The sequence below is a fragment of the Budorcas taxicolor genome, chromosome 1 (assembly GCF_023091745.1).
Source record: "Budorcas taxicolor isolate Tak-1 chromosome 1, Takin1.1, whole genome shotgun sequence".
Classification (NCBI taxonomy): domain Eukaryota; kingdom Metazoa; phylum Chordata; class Mammalia; order Artiodactyla; family Bovidae; genus Budorcas; species Budorcas taxicolor.
The window spans coordinates 15,613,477-15,637,842 of NC_068910.1; the positions used below are offsets into that span (position 1 = coordinate 15,613,477).

Here is a 24,366-nt window from a genome sequence, read left to right on the forward strand (position 1 = left end):
TTTTATCTCTTCAAATATGCCTTCTGAATAATAACTGTCCCTATTTCATCTCTCTTTCCTCAAGAATTTGGGTTAGATTTGTGCTAGATCTTCTCATTCTATCTTCTATGCATCTTTAATGTTTTCTATCTTTTTATCTTTCATTTAACTTCTTCTGCCCTATTTTCTAGTCTATTAAGTTTCTCTTCTGCTATGACCACTCTGCGATTAAATATATTTCTCAAACTTTAAAATTTCCATTTTTATATTTTTCCATTTCTATGTCATTTTATTTGCTTCTTTTTAAATTTCCTTGGTATTTTTATAGCCTCTTGCCCTTTAGCCATATTTTCAACTTCTTTTATTTAACATACTGCTGCTGCTAAGTCGCTGCAGTCATGTCCGACTCTGTGCGACCCATAGACGGCAGCCCACCAGGCTGCCCCATTCCTGGGATTCTCCAGGCAAGAACACTGGAGTGGGTTGCCATTTCTTTCTCCAATGCATGAAAGTGAAAAGTGAAAGGGAAGTCACTCAGTCGTGTCTGACTCTTCGCGACCCCATGCACTGCAGCCCACCATGCTTCTCCATCCGTGGGATTTTCCAGGCAAGAATACTGGAGTGGGGTGCCATTGCCTTCTCCGATTTAACATACTAAACATACTTATTTCATAGTGTTTGTCTTAAAATTTCAATTTCTGAAGTCTTTCCCTTCTAGTTCTGCTATTCATTCTTTCTGCTGGCTTTTGCTTACAGTGACTTGCTTTCTTGAAGATTTTGTAAATTTTTAAAATTTTTACTCACATGTTTTGGAACTTTCTCTGGAGAAAAGTACTGAGAGGTTGAACATGTGGTCCTTCAGAACATTTATCTCAGCCAATACCTGGGCACTACCAACCACGGGCTCCTTTAAACTACATTCTATACTGAAAGTTCTTGGATCATCTCACACTGCACATCTGCACAAGAGCCAGCTGTGGTTACAGATTCTCAATGCTAGTTTTTTTCACCTTTATCTTGGCTCAAAGATTTAAAATAGGTAAATAAATGATTTTCCCTGGAGCCCCTTTGTCTAGGTGGGAGGAGAATAGAGTGGGCAGTTTATTTTTACTTTACTCCTGCATTAAGAGTCTAGCTGTCTGGGATCCCAGCTTTATGTGGTAGTGGGATTCCTACTTGGCTTCTCATTTTGAGTAGGCTCAAGCTTCTGTCACTTTCCTTCAGTGTCACTGTGACTGTGAAAACTAAAGCTCAAGTTCATCTGTCTAGCAAAGCCAACAAGAAGACAAAACCAGGAATTTCCCTGGTGGTCCAGTGGTTAAGACTGCATGCTCTCAATGCAGAGGGCCTGGGTTCGATCTCTAGCTAGTGAACTAGATCCTGGATGCCACAATTAAAGATCCAGCATGTCACGATAAAGATCCCATACACTGCTACTAAGACCTGGAGCGGACAAAACAGTTAAAAAAGAAGAAGAAGATAGAAGACAGTGCTGTAGTTTTCACTCTAGTCCCCTGCTTTGGCTTAATCTTGGCCCTTCAGATTCTAAGTTGAAAGTTCATAAGCACATTTTAAATTGTATGTTTTTAAACTATATTTGATCCATCATTTTTGTCCCAGTAATTGAAACTAGCTAAATAAGAACCAAGCTACTGATAATAACTACTGAGCATAAACAGAATGAGAGGCTTAAAGAGAAGTGAGACCTCCATCTTCAGAAATTTTAAGGGTTCAGCAATTAAATATAAAAGTTGATATAGAATCCCACTTGCAGGGTGAACCCAGACTAGATAGGGGGACATAGAGGTTTCATCATACTTGCCACATTTACAGGTTTGATAATGGCTGCCCAGAAGGCAGTCTTGAGAAGAAGTCTGAGTATGCTGAAAAGTTCACTAAAAAGAACTGTGGGAGATTATCAATGCTTTAAGTATGTGTGTCCGGGTGGCAGCACTACTCAGGTCTGTGCAATCCATGAAGTACATTATTTCTTTGTAATTTAACAAATCACGAGTCTACGATTTTTAGCTAGAACAAAGTAAGTTATCTCCCTATACCCCTCTCTTTTTCTCACACACAAAAACAGAATATAAATAAAATGAGGGAAAAGAGAAAATTATAAAATGAATTAAATCTTTTGTGATCAGCAACTATTCAAGGAATAGTTGACATTACAGTATATAGTTGATTCAACATATGAAACTGATTCATCTGAAAATAAAACTCAGAAAACTTTCAACTCTACATGCCGAAACAATGATGATATTTATAGTAAAGAAAAAAAGCTGATTAGTGCTAACGTCTACAAATATCGGAGTAGAAATCTCATATGGGAGTGGGGTATTGAGAGAGGAATGTGAAAGAAATTAACATCAATGGAACGGTATTTAATAGGAAGGAAGACATGGCAGGTTCTACAGATAGCTACTTCATTCAATAAAAATAGATTGATAATGATAAAACTATCTCAGTCTATAAATATTAATAGGCAGTTGCTTTAAATAACTTGCAGACTATCACTGCTGTGAGGTAAATTTTAAATATTTTATGCAGACAATAACAGGAAAAAACGTTTTTCTAAGGGGAATATAGTTGTGGGGTAAAAAAATCATATCCTTCCATAAAAATATGCCTTGGATTCTTATATAGCCATAAACTCAATAAAAATGGAAAGTGATGCAATCGAACATACATGAGAACTGAGGCTGGGGAAGGTCTGTCTCCATGATGGGAAGAAAAAAAACCAATCGGAATTACATCACATGCTTTATATGAAGTCCATGTGGACATCAGGCACACTTCATCTCGTCTGAAAGTTCTTCCACAACTTACATCTGTGACACAACTAACACCAATAAAACCTACTCCGCCAAGGAAAACAGCTTCTTTTTCACTGCAGATATGGCCCTCACGTCTAGAAAGTGATGTGCTTATTATCATGCAGTTTGGGTTATGAGGTTTGTAATTCGTCAGAGGTTAATATGAAAATGTGTTACAAATTGAGAATAAAGGGGGAGATCTAAGACCGCAGAATGGCATCTTTGGCAAACACTGCAGAGGGAGTGGCTAACAGAGAAGTACTGGGGTCAGTAGATGAAAAATGTGTGAGACTAGGAACAAAGGCTTGTATACAGCAGGGGACGCCACCATTCTTTCCCTAGTAGGAAAACAATTATTTATATGGTACATTCCATTCTTAAAGCCTTAACAGTGCTGCTGAAGGTAACTCATGCTTTTCATAGCCTCTTACATTCTGCCCTCACAGTTTGATTCCTCTAAACCTTGTGAGTATGGGTAGAAATTGGACTTTCCAACAGGGGAGAGTTGTACAGCTTGGGAGGTCTCCCAGAGTCTCAGTTCTCAGGGACAACATGCATGTGCCAGAGGGCTTGAAAGATGCATGTCTTTTCATCCTGACTGACTATGTCTGGTATCCCAGGCTTTGCACAAGTTGCGATTCTAAACTCTGCCTTTCCATTTTTGAAATTCACCTTCTACTATTTCAAAAATGTTCAGTTCAGTTCAGTTGCTCAGTCGTGTCTGACTCTTTGCGACCCCATGAATTGCAGCACGCCAGGCCTCCCTGTCCATCACCAACTCCCGGAGTTCACTCAGACTCACGTCCATCGAGTCAGTGATGCCATCCAGCCATCTCATCCTCTGTCGCACCCCTTCTCCTCCTGCCCCCAATCCCTCCCAGCATCAGAGGCTTTTCCAATGAGTCAATTCTTCACATGAGGTGGCCAAAGTACTGGAGTTTCAGCTTTAGCATCATTCCTTCCAAAGAAATCCCAGGGCTGATCTCCTTCAGAATGGACTGGTTGGATCTCCTTGCAGTCCAATAGACTCTCAAGAGTCTTTTCCAACACCACAGTTCAAAATCATCAATTCTTCAGTGCTCAGCATCCTTCACAGTCCAACTCTCACATCCATACATGACCACTGGAAAAACCATAGCCTTGACTAGACAGACCTTAGTTGGCAAAGTAATGTCTCTGCTTTTGAATATGCTATCTAGGTTGGTCATAACTTTTCTTCCAAGGAGTAAGCGTCTTTTAATTTCATGGCTGCACCGTGGCTATTTATGATATCATATTTATAAAAGCAATTTAGGTCTTCGCTGCTACTTCATAATCACAAAGCTCGCAAGAGGCCCTACCAGTCCTAGTCATCTGCTCAGCAACAAAATGGAAGTACATGCTATTTCATGGGACTACTTAAAATACTTCTTTTCCCTCCAACCTCCTGTCTTTACTCATTTTAATAATTAATCCAAGCAGCACTCACTTTGCATATCACAACACTGTTTCTATATCAAATTCTCAGCTAATGTGGAAGCTCCAATACTTTGGCCACCTGAAGCAAAGAGCTGACACATTGGAAAAAAAACCCTGATGCTGGGAAAGATTGAAGGTAAAAAGAGAAGGGGATGGCGGAGGATGAGATGGTTAGATAGCATCACCGATTCAATGGACATGAATTTGAGCAAACTCCAGGAGATATTGAAGGACAGGGGAGCCTGGCGTGATGTAGTCCATGAGGTCTGAAAGAGTCAGACACAACTTAGTGACTGAACAACAACAATGTCAATTTTTCACTGAAACATTTAAAATTATTTCAGTACGCTTCTATCTCTGAAAATGAGTCTGTATATATCACTATTAGCTGCCTTTATTATATATTTCTGGGGAAGGAAATGACAACCCACTCCAGTATTCTTGCCTGGAGAATCCCATGGACAGAGGAGCCTGGCGGACCATAGTCCATAGGGTTGCAAGAGTCGGACATGACTTAGCGACTAAACGATGATAGCGATTATCTATTTGGAGCAAACAGTTACACACAGAAATTGAGATTGATTGAGATTAAGCCCTGCTAATGACAAGGAACCAAGTGCTGAGTTAATTGTATCACCAATGGGTCATGAAAGTACTTTTCAGCTAAAATTTCAAAAATATAAGCAAATGAGAACATAGATATTCTAGGAGCCATTTTTTAATGATTAGGTTGACTTTAAAACTTTTAAAATCTTTTTTCTAATTAAAAAAAAGTAAGCTTCCAAGTAATTAAGACAGAACACATTTAGACCTCTATTAAAGTAATAGATCAGTGGGCACTGCCAAGCCTGGCACCTTCGTAAACCCTGAAGATGCCTCTCCAGAAGACCTGGTAAAAGAAAGGGTATTCTTAAAAGCTTTCTATATATTCATTACAAGCCACAGGCAGAAGTAACAACATACAGCTGCAATTTTCAGATTTAGTTTCAAAGAGTTCTAGTCCCCTCCTTGTGCAGCATTTCATAAGAATTTCTGAAATGTTCCTCTACCATCACTCTGAGTCTTTGTGAACTATTAAAACAACAGTTTCTGAAGTCAACTGTCCCTGCATTAAACTTACCATTTTCTGCTAGATGGGATCCAAAATCACCTTATGATTTCCATTTCTACCACTGATTCAGTAAACCAAATGAGTTTAACAATTACATTTCCATTTCCCAAATACATTTCAGAATCTCTAGATTTTTGCAATTTAAATGTAATATTTATTTTTTGAAAAAGTCTGTAATTTCATATAGACTTGAGTCCTTCCTACTTCCTTAACTGTATAGAATTAGGGATAGAATGGTATTTTCACATATCCTTCTAGGTATGCTCAGACATAGATTTGAGTTGGCAATCTTCCCCAGACCTATCACTGTAGTTTTACCAATCTGATTATTTTGACCAAAACAAAAAACAAAACACTAACTTTAACCTTGCACAACTTGCATTATTCCAGCCAAAAATGAACTCTCCTCCCATCAAGTCTTCAGGGTGGTGTTTTGAGTACATTTCTTACTTTCCCAACTAAGTGGTAAGTATTGGGAAATGGGAAATATTTTGAACATGCACAACTTTTAGTGCCCCTTTGGGGACCACAGAACTCAAAATCCACCACTGAAAGCTTTATCCATATAATCCTGCATATAAACAAAAGAATTCAAGAAACTCCAGTGGTGACACTAAACAGTCTCCTTGTCAATGTGTGTCAACAACTATTGCACAAATTAACTCCTCAGATATCTGTGATGTTCACAAGCAACACATTCATACAAACTTTGTAGAAAAGTTATCCAAATAGGCTACAATGGACCATGAAGTACACTAGCAATTCAATTTTCAGTTCAGTTCAGTCACTCAGTCGAGTCCCAACTATTTGTGACCCCATGGACAGTAGCACGCCAGGTTTCCCTGTCCATCACAAACTCCCGGAGCTTGCTCAAACACACGTCCATCGAGTTGGTATTGCCATCCAACCATCTCATCCTCTATCGTCCCCTTCTCCTCCTGCCTTCGATCTTTCCCAGAATCAGGTCTTTTCCAATCAGTCAGTTCTTTGCATCAGGTAGCCAAAGTATTGGAGCTTCAGCATCAGTCCTTCTGATGAGTATTTGGGGTTGATTTCCTTTAGGAAAGTGAAAGTCACTCAGTTGTGTCTGACTCTTTGTGACTCCATGGACTATACTGTCCATGGAATCCTCCAGGCCAGAATACTGGAGTGGGTATCTGTTCCCTTCTCCAGAGGATGTTCCCAACCTAGGGGCTGAACCCAGGTCTTCCAGGTCTCCTGCATTCCAGGCAGATTTTTTACCAGCTGAGCCACCAGGGAAGCCCAATCCTTTAGGATTGACTGGTTTGATCTCCTTGCTGTCCAAGGGACTATCAACAGTCTTCTTCAGCACCACAGTTTGAAAGCATCAATTCTTCAGTGCTCAGCCTTCTTTATGGTCCAACTCTCACATCTGTACATGACTACTGGAAAGACCATAGCTTTGACTACAAGGACTTTTGTCAGCAAGGTGATGTTTCTGCTTTTTAATACGCTGTCTAGGTTTGTCATAGCATTCCTATCAAGAAGCAAGCATCTTCTAATTTCACCAGCTGCAGTGACTTTGGAGTCTGAGAAGAAAAAAATCTGTCACTGCTTTCACTGTTTCCCCATCTATTTGCCATGAAGTGATGGGACCAGATGCCATAATCTTAGTTTTATGAATGTTAAGCTTTAAGCCAGTTTTTTTCACTCTCCCCCTTCATCCTCATCAAGAGGCTCCTTAGTTCCTCTTTGCACTTACTAAAATTATTAATATATTTGATTATATTTCTTCAGTAATAATGGATATAGTCATTGCCTACTTTTTTGACTCAGGTGTTTTAACTACAGAGTTTCGTTGAACATTTTGAGTCACTTTCTAAGTTTTGCAGTGCTGCCCCCACTTCATAGATGAGGAAAGTGTGGCTGACTGACTTAAGTCACTCCTGAAGGTCATGCAGCTATCAAGGGCAGGTTAGAAATCTGCCAGAGTCTACTTCAGTCTTCAGCCTGCACTCTTTTCACCCAACTCCTTTTCTCTCCTTGAACATCCTTCCGACTTGACCACTCTGGGAACCCTGGAAAGTAACTAACCATTAAAAGTTAAAACTAGCTCAAGGATTGATGGTGCCTCAGAAGACTGTGGGCTAATAAAGGCCATCACTTGCTTCCTGAAGACCATATACATGTTTTATTCACTGGGACACAATCTATATTGAGGGACAGAGTTTACAAATTTCAAGGCATTTTCAGTTGTACAAGTGGCTTGAACTATCTTCCACTGATATATGACAGGATAGGGTGGGGAGGAAAAGTTTGAGCCAAAACAATCATTTCCCCCAATCTTCATGGATTCACTCAGATCTGTACATCTGGTCTTCGTTCCTGGAGTGATCTGGCCATTGTCTGCAGGCCACCCTACACTGTGCTTGTGGCATGTCAGCTCAACTCTCTAAGAGGAAAGGACTGCAAAAAGAAACCAGAAGGGAGGACTTAGCAAGGAAACCAGCTCTGCATTCTGTGGCCATCATTAAAAGCAAGGAGTTACATTCAAATATACTGGACATTCTCCTTCTCATATCTCTACTCCTTGATGAAAATTTTTAGCCAAAATCTCAACATTAACTTACAGATGGAAGTTGACAGAAGTACAGAATGGTTTTTGTTTTTCCTAGAGAAACACACGTGCACACACATACAGAGTAAAGTAAACACTACATATTTCTCTCCTGTAATTTTGCAAATTCTCTGCAAAGACTATCCATGTATTTCACAACTGATAAAAATCATAACCATTATTTAAGCAGTTATCCTCTCAACTTCCCACTGCCTTCTCACAGAAGTGTGCATCACTCAACTCTGCCGCATTTTATAAAGCAACAAACAGCAAAACCTAGAATAAGAACCAGGGGTACTTAAGAGGAAGTGGTAGAAAAAAAATAATTTTAATTGGTGTGGTTATTGTTTTCAAAAATAAAATGGCTTAAATAGAGGAAAAAATAAAAGTATTTCAAAGTCTCTAAAGGCCAATTGGGCTGCTCAGAAATTAAATAATTCTGCATATATAAAAAGAATAGATTTTCAGGTGATTTGTCCATTTGCAACTCAAAGTTTCATTTTGAAAAATACAAGCCAAATTCCTTAAAACTAGCAATACTGATAAAAAGTAATGGAAACGATTACTATAATAATATTCCATAAATATCCCACAGCAATAGGTAATAATAATAACACTCAACAACAATGACTCACATGACTGAATGCTTTCTAGAGATCAGTCAAGGAAATAAGTATTTTAAATGCATAATCTCCTGGAATTGTCAAAGCGACCCGATGATACAGGTATTTTTCTTTTTCTTATCAGTATTTCATGGATGAAGAAACTGAGGCTCACAGAGATTGAATATTTTCAGCAAATGATAGCTTTGGGACTCAAAATCAGTTCTGTCAAATACTATATTAAAACCAAAATATCTTCATACCACTGAAATCAGTTAAATTGGCTTCCAAGATTAACACCTTTTAAGACCATCACCTTCCAGGGATGGCCAGAAATTTGGCAAAGATAGAAACTTTTAAAAATAGCAAGCTTATGAAATCTCAGGAAATTTGGAGAGTGAAGACTATTAAAAATAAATGTTAATTCCCAAGACAGAGGGACACTGAAAGAACTCATTAGAAAATCCTGAACCCCTTAGGAAGTAGAAATTCTACCAAAAGTTTTACCTGATTTTTCTGGTATCTATGCTTTTGAACTAAAAATTTTCCTCATTCTTCTCTACTGTCCATATATTTCATATATTACATAAAGCAGATTATGTGAGTATTTGGGAAAAGTATGTATATAAACCATAACTTTCCAGTCACATTAAGAATATAAAAGTTTATAACTTTGGACTATACATACCTTGGTTTTCATGAACTTGGAGTGACTTTTGTAAACCTCTATTTGTTTTATCTCTTCTTCACGGTCTTCAGTGTTCAGCACACCATTGGCTTTTAACATCTGGATCTCATCCTCAAGATCCCTTATGTTTCGCTCCAATGAAGCAATTTTTGTGTCCTGTTGGTAAAAATAAAAAAAAAAAAAAGAGGGAAAGAAAATTGCTTTTCCAATATTATCAAAACAATTTCAGAAAGCAATGTATTCAATAGTAATAGATTAACTGTGGTGTACACACAGCCCTGAATTCAGAACTATTTACTTTTTTCACCTCTGAAGATCACTTGTGAGATTATTTTTTAAGCTCCCAATAAACAGCTTATGTCAGTGCAAGACAGAGAGCTACCTAGATATGTTTGTTGCATATATAGCAATCAGATTAATAAAGAAATAGTGATAAAAGTGATCTAAAGTGTTAAAAACAAAAATGACATTTAAGAAGACAAATTTATAATTTCAGAGATAGTTTACTAGTGAATATTTTTGAGTCTACTTGTACACACAAAAACGGTTTGTTCATGTGTGTATTTTGTGGCTAGTTTTATAAGGCATGCTTGGAATTTGACTGTGAAAGAGAAGGAAATTAAAATCTACTAATGGGGGAAAGGATTCTCATCTAAAATACAGACATAAGTGAAATTAAATAACTGAATCATGACCTAGTATGACTGACACACTAAATATTGAAAATTTATAGCAACTGGAAATAATATATCACATCATGATTTACTTGGCAAGCAGACAGCTTCCTGTGTGACAAAAAAAATCACTATCTTGAAGGGCATTTCTAACCTATTGATTTACAGAGTTAAAAAAAAAACTAGAAATATTACACTCAAATGTGGGGTTAATTGAGGACAAATCATAGGTAATTTTCTTTAAAGAAGGAAATGACAGATTCTACACACAAGGTAAAGCGTAATAAGAAATGATGCATTAGAAAGAGAGGAGAGAAGAGAGGAGATGCATTATAGAGGGAAAAACAGTTCCTCAACCTCAGGTATTAAACTCAAATCAGTGCTTCAAATGAAACACACTGGAAGTTTGACGTCAAGTCTTCTCACTGTCACCATCTCCCTGCCATTTTATTGTGTAGATTCAAGGAGGTTATATTACATTTGCAATTGGAAGTTAATGAAAAATGAGCCACTAACTCATTTTTTTTTTACCAATTCATCTTTTTAGAATCTAAGAAACTAAAGAGTTCTAAAAGTAAAGACAATGAATGGGCTATTCTCTTTATAACAACTCAGAAAAAAACTTTAACAATTATGTCTGTCCTGATTTTGTAGCTACTTTCTATTTTACTTTCCTATATTACATGCCCAATGGCATGTTTCATTATCATGAACATTGCCATCACTGTTAAAAGTAGAAAAATGAGAACCAGCAGAAGCAGCTTACTGAGCTCCACTCTGTTCCCATACCTGGGTGCTCTAAGTGCTGAAGACACTTATTAATTCTTAAAAAGAAAAAAAAATGCAAGAAGATGAAAGAAAATGATTTTGAAATTTGCAACATTATTATGGAATATTACATTCCATTCTGTAAGCATTTCATTTTCCTTTTAAAATAGTATTTATTGTATCTTTTCAGTTATAAAAGTAATATACTTGAAATTCACAAAAAATGGAGAAAATTCCCTACATTTCTATCATCCAATGATAACCATCATGTTTTTATTTATAGCCTGCACTATGGAGAGGAGGCCTTTGGGAGGTAATCAGGATTAGAAGGAGTAATGAGTATGGAACCCTCATGATGGGCTTAGCGTCCTCATAAGAAGAGATACTAGAGAGCTTGTTTTCTCTCCCTGCCATGTGCGAACAGAGCAAGAGGGTGACTGTCTGAAAGCCAGGATTCTCACAGGAATCCAACCATGCTGGCACTCTGATCTCAGACTTCCAGCCTCCAGAACTGCAAGAAAATAAATTTCTGTTTTTTAAGCCACTCAGCCTGTGGTATTTTCTTATAGCAGGCCAAGCTGATAAATGTAGGGAGTCCTTCTTAGTGATTCATTTGAATTCTAAGCTATGCTAACTCCGTAGATAAAAAGAGCAGCAATAATGAAAAGGCTATGGAAAAAGAACTTTTACAAGTTCATAAGAGCCTTTATAAATAAATGCCGCTGCTGCTGCTGCTAAGTCACTTCAGTCGTGTCCGACTCTGTGTGACCCCATAGACGGCAGCCAACCAGGTTCCCCTGTCCCTGGGATTCTCCAGGCAAGAACACTGGAGTGGGTTGCCATTTCCTTCTCCAATGCATGAAAGTGAAAAGTGGAAGTGAAGTCACTCAGTCGTGTCCGACCCTCAGTGACCCCATGGACTGCAGCCTACCAGGCTCCTCCGTCCATGGGATTTTCCAGGCAAGAGTACCGGAGTGGGGTGCCATTGCCTTCTCTGATAAATAAATGAGAGTCATTTTAAATCGACATTTTTTTCTGACTATAAAATTAAGACAAATGCTCATTAAAGAAAACTTGAAAAGTCACATAGATAATTATGATATCCACCCCAATCTCATCACTCAAATATACCCACTATTAACTATTTTATTTACCTCCCATGAAAGACTATATTATTTCTTTAAAATATAAAGATATCTATTAAAACATTAATCATTAATCTATTAAAACATTAATGTAGATTTCTGCTCTTTACTGATACAAATTTTTCAGCATTTACAAATATCTAACTACAATTTTTACAAGAATTTACCTGTAAGTTAAGTGTGAGAGAAATATTCAACATTCCTGCTTTTTAATATAAAATCTCCTTTGATTTCAGATTCAAGTCTAAACTGACATATTTATATGTATACATGTGTACACATATTTACATGTATACATATGTGTTTATACATAAGTATGAAGTGAAGTCTCTTAGTCGTGTCTGACATTTTGCAACCCCATGGACTGTAGCCCAATAGGCTCCTTGGTCCATGGGATTTTCCAGGCATGAATACTGGAGTGGGTTGCCATTTCCTTCTCCAGGGGATCTTCCCGATCCAGGGATCAAACCTAGGTCTCCCACATTGTAGGCAGATGCTTTACCATCTGAGCTACTAGGAAAGCCTTTATACACATATTTATACACATATAAATATATGTGTGTACTGAAATATACTTTGTAGTCCCACAGTTTAAATTTTATTTCTTGGTAGCATTTGTTAAAATTTCATCTCAATCATGTAGGCAAGGGGAAAAGAAACCCTCAGCTTTCCTCTCAGTCAACTTCTAAGAGTTTAGTTAGCAGTTACCACAACTGCTAACTTCAAAATGGGTTAAAAGGAGCTTTTCACTGGACCTTTAAAAATTACACATTGCTAAAGAAAGATCAGAGTGAAATCACATAGCAACAGAGAAAATCCTTTTGATCTATACATATCTGAGTTAAAATTTCACCAAATTAGTAAAACGTATTTTTAAAATAATATTTTAACTTTTACTAATTTTTTAAAATTAAGCAGCCTCTTTTTCCTCCCAAACTTTTTTCTTTTAATCACCAGATGTCCAAGAATATCAAAAGAAAGTAATGAAAGAAAACAGATGAAAGAGAAATGGATATTGTAGAAGTTACTTTAATAAAGATCTATTTTTCTGTCCTTATTGATATTTCTGTTCTTACAGTAAGAAGTCTATTTCAAGAACTCATAACCAAAATCACAAGCATGGAGAAAAGGAGATGGAAGAATATCAGCAAGATCTAGGGAAGAGAAAAGATGCAAAATACAAACATATTAGATGGTGCATTGATTCTGCCCAAGAAGATATTCAAAATGCTGAGCCAGAAAAAGACATGAGAAAATATAAGCATGAAAAATTAAGGCAAAGAAAATGACTGCCATGGTTAGAGCTGCTCCACTGCTTCAGTTTCAGGAATTCAAAGAGAACGATTTTTTTTTTTCTTTTTCAAAAATCTCTAAAACTAAGATAAATCACTAAAAAATATATATTTAAGGAAGACTATGGAAGAAAACTATCTCACATCTCTTGATATGGCTCAATGTGGTACATAAACATTGCCTTTCAAAACAGAGGTCTTTCCTGATAGCTCAGTTGGTAAAGAATCAGCCTGCAATTCAGGAGACCCCGGTTCAATTCCTGGGTTGGGAAGATCCCCTGGAGAAGGGAAAGGCAACCCACTCCAGTATTCTGGCCTGGAGAAGTGCATGGACTGTATGGTCCATAGGGTTGCAAAGATTCGGACATAACTTTCACTTTCAAAACAGATACAAAATGCACATGCTCAGTAACTCAAGCACTGGTGTACAATGGAGAGAAAAAAACTTAAGTGAAGACATATGCTGAGGCATCCTCAAAGCGGAATTTTATAAGGTAGAGCAATATTTTATTCTCAATCACCAAAGAATCTTCATCAGAATATCTTTACATATTATCTATAATGGATATTTCAAAATAATTTATGTAGGGATTTTCAAATACTCATCTAGATTGTGTTTCACAAAGAAGCAAGCACTCAAAGCAGATAATTCTAGGCCTTCCTTAGAGATGGAGAAAGTGAAATAGAAACAGCTTTTCCTGAAGTTCACAGAAACCAAATGCTCTGTGAAAAGGGGTCTGCAGGGTCAAGTAAGTTTGAGAAATGATTATTGGGGATTCCCAATGCATATTAGCATTAATCATTCTGCAAGGTCCTACAGCAAAGCATTCTACTTACTTTGATTTTTCCAGTGTTATTACTCTAGAAGTCAATTCTTGGGGGAAAAGAATAGAACTTTAATGATCATGTTAAGCTCAGGGTTATATACTGAAGAAAAGAGTCAAAACAATGATTTGGATTCTTCAAAAGAAAACTTGCCGTGATTACCCCCAATTTAAAATAATTGAGGGCTTAACTATTCACATCACCTTGTCAGCTTCTGTCACTCAAGTCATTTACTGAGAGCCTGCTCTGAGCCCTGAGCAGTGAGAGAACAGGCAGACTCCCATGCTCCCTGAACTTGCCACTCCGTATCTCAGGTGACATTTTTCAAATAGTCTTGGGATAGGAAAAGCATGAAATTGTTTTGCTTTTATAATATATTTTTGTTAAATATTGCAGGAATGTTGGGGGGGACATTTCTGTGGGGGGCTAAAAACAACTGAAATGTGTTTGCTTTATTCCCCTTGAGTTAGAAAAAAATGTCTGAATTGAATAGCTCTTAAAGTCATTTCTTTCTGCATACTCATAAAATACTTGTAATAATACTTTATTTTATACATACAGATCATAACTCCTACTGAAAGATACATGTCCAAGACTATTTTATACCCATCATCCAAAAGATGCTAAATAGTTATCTGAGGACCAACTCTTTGTGACCCCATGGACTGAAGCCCGCCAGGCTCCTCTGTCCATGGAATTCTCCAAGCCAGAATACTGGAGTGGGCAGCCTTTCCTTTCTCCAGGGGATCTTCCCAACCCAGGGATCAAACCCAGGTCTCCCACAATGCAGGCAAATTATTTGCCAGCTGAGCCACAAGGGAAGCCCAAGAATACTGGAGTGCGTAGCCTAGCCCTTCTCCAGCAGATCTTCCCGACCCAGGGATCAAACCTGGGTCTCCTGCATTGCAGGCAGATTCTTTACTGTCTGAGCCACCAGGGACACCCTTCTAATGGGCAAACAATAAATCACTGGAAGTGAACCCCTAGCAATCACCTACCCAATGAGCCCAGCCTGGTAATTCTGGAATCAGCCATGAATACTAGCAAGCACACAAGTGCAGGGACTATAGCAGTGAGGATAAATGTCAGGTGGAAAGACTAAAATAAATTTATTTCATCTCTGCTTTATTATATATATATAACATCTTTGGATATATATAATCTTTGGATTTTTCTAGGACATGTCTGCTATAGTTGAAAGTAAATTTAGATACAAGAATTTCTCTCAGTCATTCAACAAATGCATACTGAGCATCTACTGGGTAGCAGGCACCTTACCAGATGTGTGAGATACCAGGTAGATATGAACAAGATACATGGGCACCCTTCCCTCTCTACCATGGAGCGCAGTCTATATCCTTGTTACACAGTGTAGTCTACAGACAACAGCACTGACATCACTTGGGGGCTTTTTAGAAATGCAGACTCTCAGGCCACAACTACTGAATCTGAGTCTGCACTTTCGTAAGGTCCTCGTGTGACTTGGGTATTTTAAATGACTTTAGGTGTCCAGCATATACAAAGGACAAGACTAATCAATGCAAAAGAGACAAGAACAACTTTATTGGTCAAGTACATTTAGAAAAACATGAGGCTGTTTTCCAAAGATATCAAATTTGGCTGAAGTGTACAGCAACTCTGGAGTAAACTTTCTGGAGAAAATTTGCCAGTAAGGATGCCTTTATTATCCTTTTTGTGTTTGTCAAACATTATGTTCCTCTTAAACACCAAGAAACAGATTTCAATTCCTGTCTAGGAACTGTGAACACTGAAATGGTGAGTGGGTGGAACATCAAAAAAGCAGTATCATTTAGTCACAAAAAGTAACAATTATGTTATTGCTGAGTGTCACAATGTGCTTTCCTTTCAATTACAGGAAGGATTACTAGTTTCATTTTAATATCTGGCCAAGAAAGAAAATACAAGGGTTTGTTGTTTTTTTTTTAAAGAGCATGGAACTCTCTGTGATCACATAACAGTCTACGGACATTAATCAACAAAAATAGGGCCGGATGGTTTAAAGAGAAGATGTGATCTAATGTTCAGGAAACATCCTTACATAATTATATTACACTTTATTTAGAATAAAATTCTAGACTATTATTACTGGATACCACAGAGGCTCTTGAAGGCTTAACTTTTAAAAATCATCTAGTTGTAGCTGCAAACATAACTGAGCAGTCCTCAGTTCAGTTATCTGAGTAATGCCCTGCTTTTTGAAGGATTTATTGTCTGGGGTTCACCGTGGTTATGTGAGCCCAAGTTAAGTACTCCAGAAAGAAGTCAACGTGGGCCTAAGGCATGTTAGGGGAAAAAACAAAATTTCAAAAACTCTTCTTCCTGAGCCTTATCAAATCATACAAAGATGATGACCTAGATTAGAAGATGACAAGGGACATGCTGTTTTTTTTATGTTGTTTTCTTGTTTCTCTGTTTATTCAGATGGTATCTAACTCTTTAGAACAAAATGTACAAGCACAGAATCAGGTTGGGCTAGATCAAAGTAAAAGCAGTTAGGGTGCTTTGATGCTTCTTTTCATGGTCTCACTGGCCTACTTCTGACTCATTCTTCATGAAATCCACACCCTAGGAATGCATCATTCTGCTGTCCTGTCTCTGGGCACATTACTAATGACCCTCAGGGAGAAGATATCGCTAGTGGTTCTTGATGGACACACTGTGACCTCTGAGGTTTTCGTCTCCATGTATTAATTTGTTGTGGAGGTTAACAGACTCGTGTCTAACAAACAGAGCTAAATTAAAACAATCCAACTAACCCTTAGAGAGTCATAAACCTGAATGCAAATCCTGCTTCAGGTTTTTATGCCTTTGGGCAAAACACCAAGCTCCCCTTAAATTAGACCATGCTCAAGAGCAGGTTATGAAAATTACAAGCGTTCTGTAATGCATGCAAAATATCTATCATGAAACTCCCTCAGGAGAATAAAGGGTTGCTGTTATAGGCCAACAACAGTATAGTAAGTCCCTATCCACTCCCAGTTCTGTGAGATACACATGTAGAAGACAGTAGCATCTATTCTCAATCCACCTTAATGACTATATTCCTAACCTTGCTAATCCTATAATAACCTGAGGTTGTGATGAGAATAAAACGAGTGACAAGATGCACACCTTCCAGAATAATACCTACCACACAGTAGGTCCTCTATCAATATTCCCTTCCTTCCTCTTTCTAGCTGTAGCATCTATCTCTTTTTAACTCTCTGCTCAACTTCTTCCCCTTTTGGGAACTACATCGCCCCAACTCCCTGTGGTTTTAGTGGGGTTTTCCAGTCTGACCTTTGGTGACAAGCACCACCTCTGGACACTGAATGATCCAGGGGTGAATTCATTAAGCCATCAAGGCCAAGCGGAGTTCTTTGAGGGAACTGACAAAATCAAGGACCTCTCCTTTTCTGAGATTATGGATGATAAGAAAAATATGGAGGGTCTGTGGCTGGTTGATGTCTTCTTTGATACCATGTAGTAAGAATCTGCCTAAATAATGGAGCCCTTATAACATCATTTGAACAGCAAGATACAGCTACATCTGAATCATACACTCTTCAGAATATTAAAATACAATAGCAGAGTTTCAGTCACTTGTAACTAGAAAGCATAATATACAAGAAATAGGGCAAAAGATAACACCAAAATATAGTTCGATATAGCCCTGTGTAAGAACACAGAGAAGTCAGAAATTAAAATTTAATTAATATAAGTTAAAGGAATAAGAGAACAAGTATGGACTATGTAGGGATTCCCAGGTGGCATAGTGGTAAAGAATCCACCTGCCAATGCAGGAGACATGGGTTAAATCCCTGGGTTGGCAAGATCCTCTGGAGTAGGAAATGGCAACCCACTACAATATTCTTGCCAGGAAAATTCCATGTACGGCAGAATCTGGTGGGCAACGGTCCATGGGGCTGCAAAGAGTTGGATATGACTGAGCATGCATGCATGGAATATGTATCAAGGAGGAATAAGACAGGACTGATTAAAAAGTATGGATCACTTTTAGTTGCACTGGAGTAGGAAATGAAAGAAAGATGGAGATGAATGATAAGCACTTTTCAGAATCAAGCTAAGAGTGTATACTTGATTCTGACTGGGAATTACTTATAAGCTGGTAAAAAGAATGCAATAAAATGACCTTGGAGAAGTTAATAATAAAAACCTCAGTTTTCATTTCAATCCCAAATAAAGGCAATGCCAAAGGATGTTCAAACTAGCACACAATTGCACTCATCTCACATGCTAGCAAAGCAATGCTCAAAATTCTCCAAGTGAGGGTAGAGAAGGTAGAAGAACCAGAGATCAAATTACCAACATCCACTGGATCATAGAAAAAGCAAGAGTTCCAGAAAAACATCTACTTCTGCTTTATTCACTTACACCAAAGGCTTTGACTGTGTGGATCACAACAAACTGTGGAAAATTCTTCAAGAGATGGGGATAGCAGATGATCTTACCTGTCTCCTGAGAAATCTGTATGCAGATCAAGAAGCAACAGTTAGAACAGGACATGAAACAAAAGACTGGTTCAAAACTGGGAAGCAGTGCATCAAGGTTGTTTATTGTCATCCTGCCTATTTAACCTGCATGCAGAGAACATCATGTGAAATGCCAGGCTGGATGAAGCATAAGCTGGAATCAAGACTGTGGGGAGAATTATCAATAACCTTAGATATACAAATGACACCACCCTTATAGCAGAAAGCAAAGAGCAACTAAAGAGCCTCTTGATGAAGGTCAAAGAGAGTGAAAAAGCTTACTTAAAACTCAATGTTCAAAAAACTAAGATCATGGCATCCAGTCCCATCACTTTACAGCAAATAGATGGAGAAACAATGGAAACAGTGAGAGACCTCATTGTCCTGGACTCCAAAATCACTGCAGATGGCGACTGCAGCCATGAAAGTAAGACGCTTGCTCCTTCGAAGAAAAGCTCTGACAAACCTAGACAGTGTATTAAAAGGCAAAGACATTACTTTGCTGATAATGGTGTGTATAGTAAAGCTATGGTTTTTACAGGAGTCATGTATGGATGTGAGAGTTGCACTATAAAGAAAGCTGAGTGTTGAAGAATTGATGCTTTTGAACTGTGGTGTTGGAGAAGACTCTTGAGAGTCCTTTGGACTATCAAGGAGAGAGAGATGCGATCAAGAGATCTCATCAAGATATCAAGAGATCTCATCAAGATATCAAGAGATCTCCCTGCAAGGAGATCCAACCAGTCAATCCTAAAGGAAATCAGTCCTGAATATTCATTGGAAGAACTGATCCTGAAGCTGACGCTCCAATACTTTGGCCACCTGATGTGAAGAACTGACTCACTGGAAAAGATCCTGAAGCTAGGCAAGATTGAAGGCAGGAGGAAAAGGGGATGACAGAAGACGAGATGGTTGGATGGCATCACCGACTTGATGGACATGAGTTTGATCAAGGTCTTAGCGATGGTGAAGGACAGGGCAGCCTGGCGCACTGCAGTCCGTGGGGTTGCAAAGAATCAAACACAACTGAGCGACTGAACAAAAACAAAAGCTAAAATGGAAGTTGAGACAGTAGAGATGATGGGTCATTTGCCTAGCAGTGAAAGAATTCTCAGATATAGTTGAGAATTAAGTATAGAAAAACCAACAGCATAACTGCCAGAGGAAAGAAAGGTAAAAAAAGAAAAAGTTATGGAAATGATGGAAAAAGTTGCAGAAAATTAGCAAGTGAAGTTTCAAGAAAGAAAGAAGGTCAAACAAAGATTTGAAGACACTAAAGACTAAGAAAAAAATTAGCGTATTACTGGTGACATGAGGGCAGTTTCAATAGAGTTGTGTTATAACTGGAAACTGAATCCCAGTGTTTTAAGTCAGGGTGATTGCAGAGACATTCAACAGCAATACTGCACAGGGCAAGGACCAACCAGAACAGCTGCCACCTGGACCACTGCAACCAGGTCTTGGAGTCCCTGTGGGAGCAGGGGATAACTCTTTGCTGAATTTGGGGCTAAGAGCTAGAGTGGGAGGTGTACTCTGAGGGTTTGGGATAACCACAGAAGTATTTCAGTATTTTACAATCATTATAGCTATACCTATGCCTACATACAAAGCTGCTTTAATTAATATTGAAAGTTTCTTACATTTCCAACGCATGGAAGGGAGCAATGGTTAATTCAAAACTGTATCCATAAGTCTGTGCCACAAACTAATATAGAGCCTCTCCAGTACCAACCTGTGGACTGGGTGCATCAGAAACTGGTTTTTTGTTGTTGCTTGTGCCTGTGTTTAACAATGACTTGGCCTCCAAGGACATTCCCTTTAAGGATGGGATGACACAAAAATCAGTATTTATTTATAAGTTTCTCAGGTTTGGGGGGGGGGGAATCAAAAGATTTTCTTTTTATCTATGTTTTCTTTCCCATTTATGTTAAAATATAAATATACTTGGATTATCTGAATATACAGAAAGGAATAGCACAGGACAGAAGCAAACAAAGTTTCTCCATTCTGGTATTTAAAAATGAAGTTAATATTAATAACAACATCAGCTCATGTGCATTATTAATTAAGACAAGCACTGTGCTAGAAAATCTCATTTAGTCTTGCCCATAACCCTATGAAGTAAGTATTTATTTTACCCATTTTATAGGTCACAATACCTACAAAAGGTAATTAACTTGCCTAAGATTTTCTCTTTTGTTGAAATAACTTTCTGGGCTCAAGAGGGTGCAACATCAACAAACCAAAATACGTTAACTTTCATGTCCCTGTTAATGTTCTACTGGACCAGAAACATAGCATATCCAGTCAGCCAATCCCCAAACACTAACCCAACTGTATACTTATTCCTTTATTTATCGTTACTTCAAACAACGTGGACTATGAGGTCCCAGCAAATCAGATATTTTTTTTTTCTCTCCTTCTTGTTCTTTATTCCTTATCCTGGGAAAGTTTCCTACCTTCCACCCTATTTTGCAGTTCTCCAAATGGAGACTGTCTGCTTCATAAGATCATGAAGCATTTCTTTGTATCACCTGAATTTTCATCTCTAATCATTCTTTAAAAAACATCTTTCATAAACTAGAATGGTTCCTTCCATAAAACTTCCCTTGACTAGGAGTGAGAAAGCCACACTGGGACCCTGCTGTCCCTGGGATAATCTCAGGAAAGACTGGACTGAGAGACAGTCAACCACCTAGAAGCAAGTCTCTTTTGGTTCTTTCTTCCACATAGTACTTTTAGCCTTTAAAGATCACAGAGCAAGGTCAAAAGAAAATAATGACGATGCTAGAAGAGAAGAAAAGGAGGAAGAAGTTTAAGAAACTGCTTCCAGATGACAAAGGTAGCCCCTCGATGTCTGCAGCCTGCCCTCCCAAGAATGGATCCATGTCATCTTTCACAAACATCTGAATACAAACAGAGCTAATTTCCCAGAAATTCAGTGAAATATTACTTTGCAAAACTGTGAATGCATTTCAGAGAGTTATATAAAGATGGACACCTGACACCTCTGTTCTCTTCCAACTATCTTTGGAAAAAGATCAGGTGAAGAAGTTCTCCTTCTGGCTTTCTAGAACCTGAACTTGCTCTTCCATTTCTTTTAACACTTCCCCGAAGTCCCCAATAGTCCTGGTTTGAGACCTCATTCTAAGGATCTCCAAAACTAGCACAAATCCTTCTACATTCAAAACGCTTATCTCATGGAAAAAGCAACAGGCAGCAGAGGAATTCAGGCCACCCCAAGTCATCAGCGTGGCCTGAGGGATGTGGAAACTGGACCATGCCTTAGGGATGAGGCATGAGACGGCTGGTACACTATCATTACTGAAACTTGAAGGGGGGTTCACTTGAGGCCTGTGGTTGACTTCTCAACTCTGCTGGAGGGGGGCACACGCCAATAAGGAAATTGCAGTCCCTAAATAAACAATGAGCTGGGAACCTGAGCACCAACAAGGGAGAAGGCAGGGGCTGCTGGCCTGGGCAGAGCTGGCCACGAGGGAGCAAACAAAGCAAAGATTTAAAGTGCAAGAATGCCTTGTCAATTCAGACTCCCCAGGCAGTCCCTTTGAGGGTCCAAATTGTCAGTCACCAATCCTTCAGATTTGGTAGAATTTTTAAAGCAGGACACTTTGTTCAATCCTTTCATTTGCCAAATAAGAATATGAGAGCCAGAGGGGACAAGTGACTTGCCAAGGGCCCAACAAAGTCCCAGATCATTTATTATACCACAGGCCTACTGGGAGTTACTGTTTTTTCTCCACTGATTTCTCATTTCAAAGATACTTTTAAAATCTTTCCACATGTAAAGTGTGTGTGTATGTAGAGCTAAGACTCTGCCTGAAATAAGCTTGTTAAATTCTTTCTCTGCAGTGGTCCTTGCTCAAAGGTACCTCCTCTTTTTTACAGGTAAAATTCCATTTCCAGACTGAAAAGGAATAGATGGACAAGCAGAGAATTCCTTGAGTATCTAATGTATGCCAGGATTTTCCCATGCCTTAATCCATTTTAATCCCCATCACAACTCTACGAAGCCTGGTATCATGGTTCCATTTCACAGAAGGGAAGCTGGACTTCAGAGAAACAATAAGTGGCAGAATGAGATTCTCAATTTCCATATATAATACAACCTTCTCCACTTTGGAGTCTTCAGTTCAGCAAAAGAAATCAGAAGAAACTGTTTAAGATTTTTGATAGATGATTTTTCTTTTATTAATTTTTCTTTTTTTATTTTACTTTATTTTACTTTACAATACTGTATTGGTTTTGACATACATCAACATGAATACGCCATGGGTGTACACATGTTCCCAATCCTGAATCCCTTTCAAAAAACTTATTGCTGTTTTTCCTAAATAATAATTCCTGATCATCCCTATATGACGAATGCACATTATTGAAAACATAAGAATACAGGGGGGCAAAAGAAAAAATCCTATATAATCTCCCCTTCTAGAATTAATGTCAAGAATCTCTAGAATTAGTCGTACATTATTTCCCCCAAACTTTTATTTCTAACAAATAAATATAACCTCTTTATTAAAACTAACTACCATAAACCTCACCACCTAACCTGCCTCTTGAGAAGTCTGTATGCAGCTCAGGAAGCAACAGTTAGAACTGGACATGGAACAACAGACTGGTTCCAAATAGGAAAAGGAGTATGTCAAGGCTGGATATTGTCACCCTGCTTATTTAACTTCTATGCAGAGTACATCATGAGAAACGCTGGACTGGAAGAAACACAAGCTGGAATCAAGATTGCCGGGAGAAATATCAATAACCTCAGATATGCAGATGACACCACCCTTATGGCAGAAAGTAAAGAGGAGCTAAAAAGCCTCTTGATGAAAGTGAAAGAGAAGAGTGAAAAAGTTGGCTTAAAGCTCAACATTCAGAAAACGAAGATCATGGCATCTGGGCCCATCACTTCATGGGAAATAGATGGGGAAACAGTGGAAACAGTGTCACACTTTATTTTGGGGGGCTCCAAAATCACTGCAGATGGTGACTGCAGCCAGGAAATTAAAAGACGCTTACTCCTTGGAAGAAAAGTTATGACCAACCTAGATAGTATATTCAAAGCAGAGACATTACTTTGCCGACTAAGGTCCATCTAGTCAAGGCTATGGTTTTTCCAGTAGTCATGTATGGATGTGAGAGTTGGGCTGTGAAGAAGGCTGAGCGCCGAAGAATTGATGCTTTTGAGCTGTGGTGTTGCAGAAGACTCTTGAGAGTCCCTTGGACTGCAAGGAGATCCAACCAGTCCATTCTGAAGGAGATCAACCCTGGGATTTCTTTGGAAGAAATGATGCTGAAGCTGAAGCTCCAGTACTTTGGCCAACTCAGGCGAAGAGTTGACTCACTGGAAAAGACCCTGATGCTGGGAGGGATTGGGGCAGGAGGAGAAGGGGACGACCGAGGATGAGATGGCTGGATGGCATCACGGACTCGATGGACGTGAGTCTGAGTGAACTCTGGGAGATGGTGATGGATAGGGAGGCCTGGCGTGCTGCAATTCATGGGGTTGCAAAGAGTCAGACATGACTCAGCGACTGAACTAACTAACCATAAACCTCAGAAATGCATCTCCTAGTCGGTTATTCTATAGCTCATTTTATATTTTAATCTTTAAGTAATCAAAGTTATTGATCCTTTTGTTTGTAATATTTTCACTTTTTAGCAATAGCTTTATTGATATACTATACCATAAAATTCATTCTTTTAAAGTGTACAATTCAGTGCTTTATGTAACCATCACCACCAACTAATTCCAGAATACTTTCATCACCCCAAACTGCTGTACATGTTAGTAGTCACAACTGTTTCTCCTCTCCCCCTAGTTCCTAATCTACTTTCTATCTCTTGATAGAAACCACTAATCTACTTTCTATCTCTATAGAGTTGCCTATATTGGACAGTTCATATATACATATA

The 24,366-nt window shown here is 38.4% G+C and overlaps 1 protein-coding gene across 1 annotated transcript in view; it reads right to left on the bottom strand.

Annotated features, from left to right (window-relative positions):
• Positions 1-24,366, bottom strand: part of ERC2 (ELKS/RAB6-interacting/CAST family member 2) — an 859,053-nt gene that overhangs the window by 556,894 nt on the left and 277,793 nt on the right. The window contains exon 4 of the mRNA XM_052641926.1: positions 9,236-9,391. Within this exon, the coding sequence (XP_052497886.1) occupies positions 9,236-9,391 (156 nt within the window). The remainder of the gene's footprint in view (positions 1-9,235; positions 9,392-24,366) is intronic.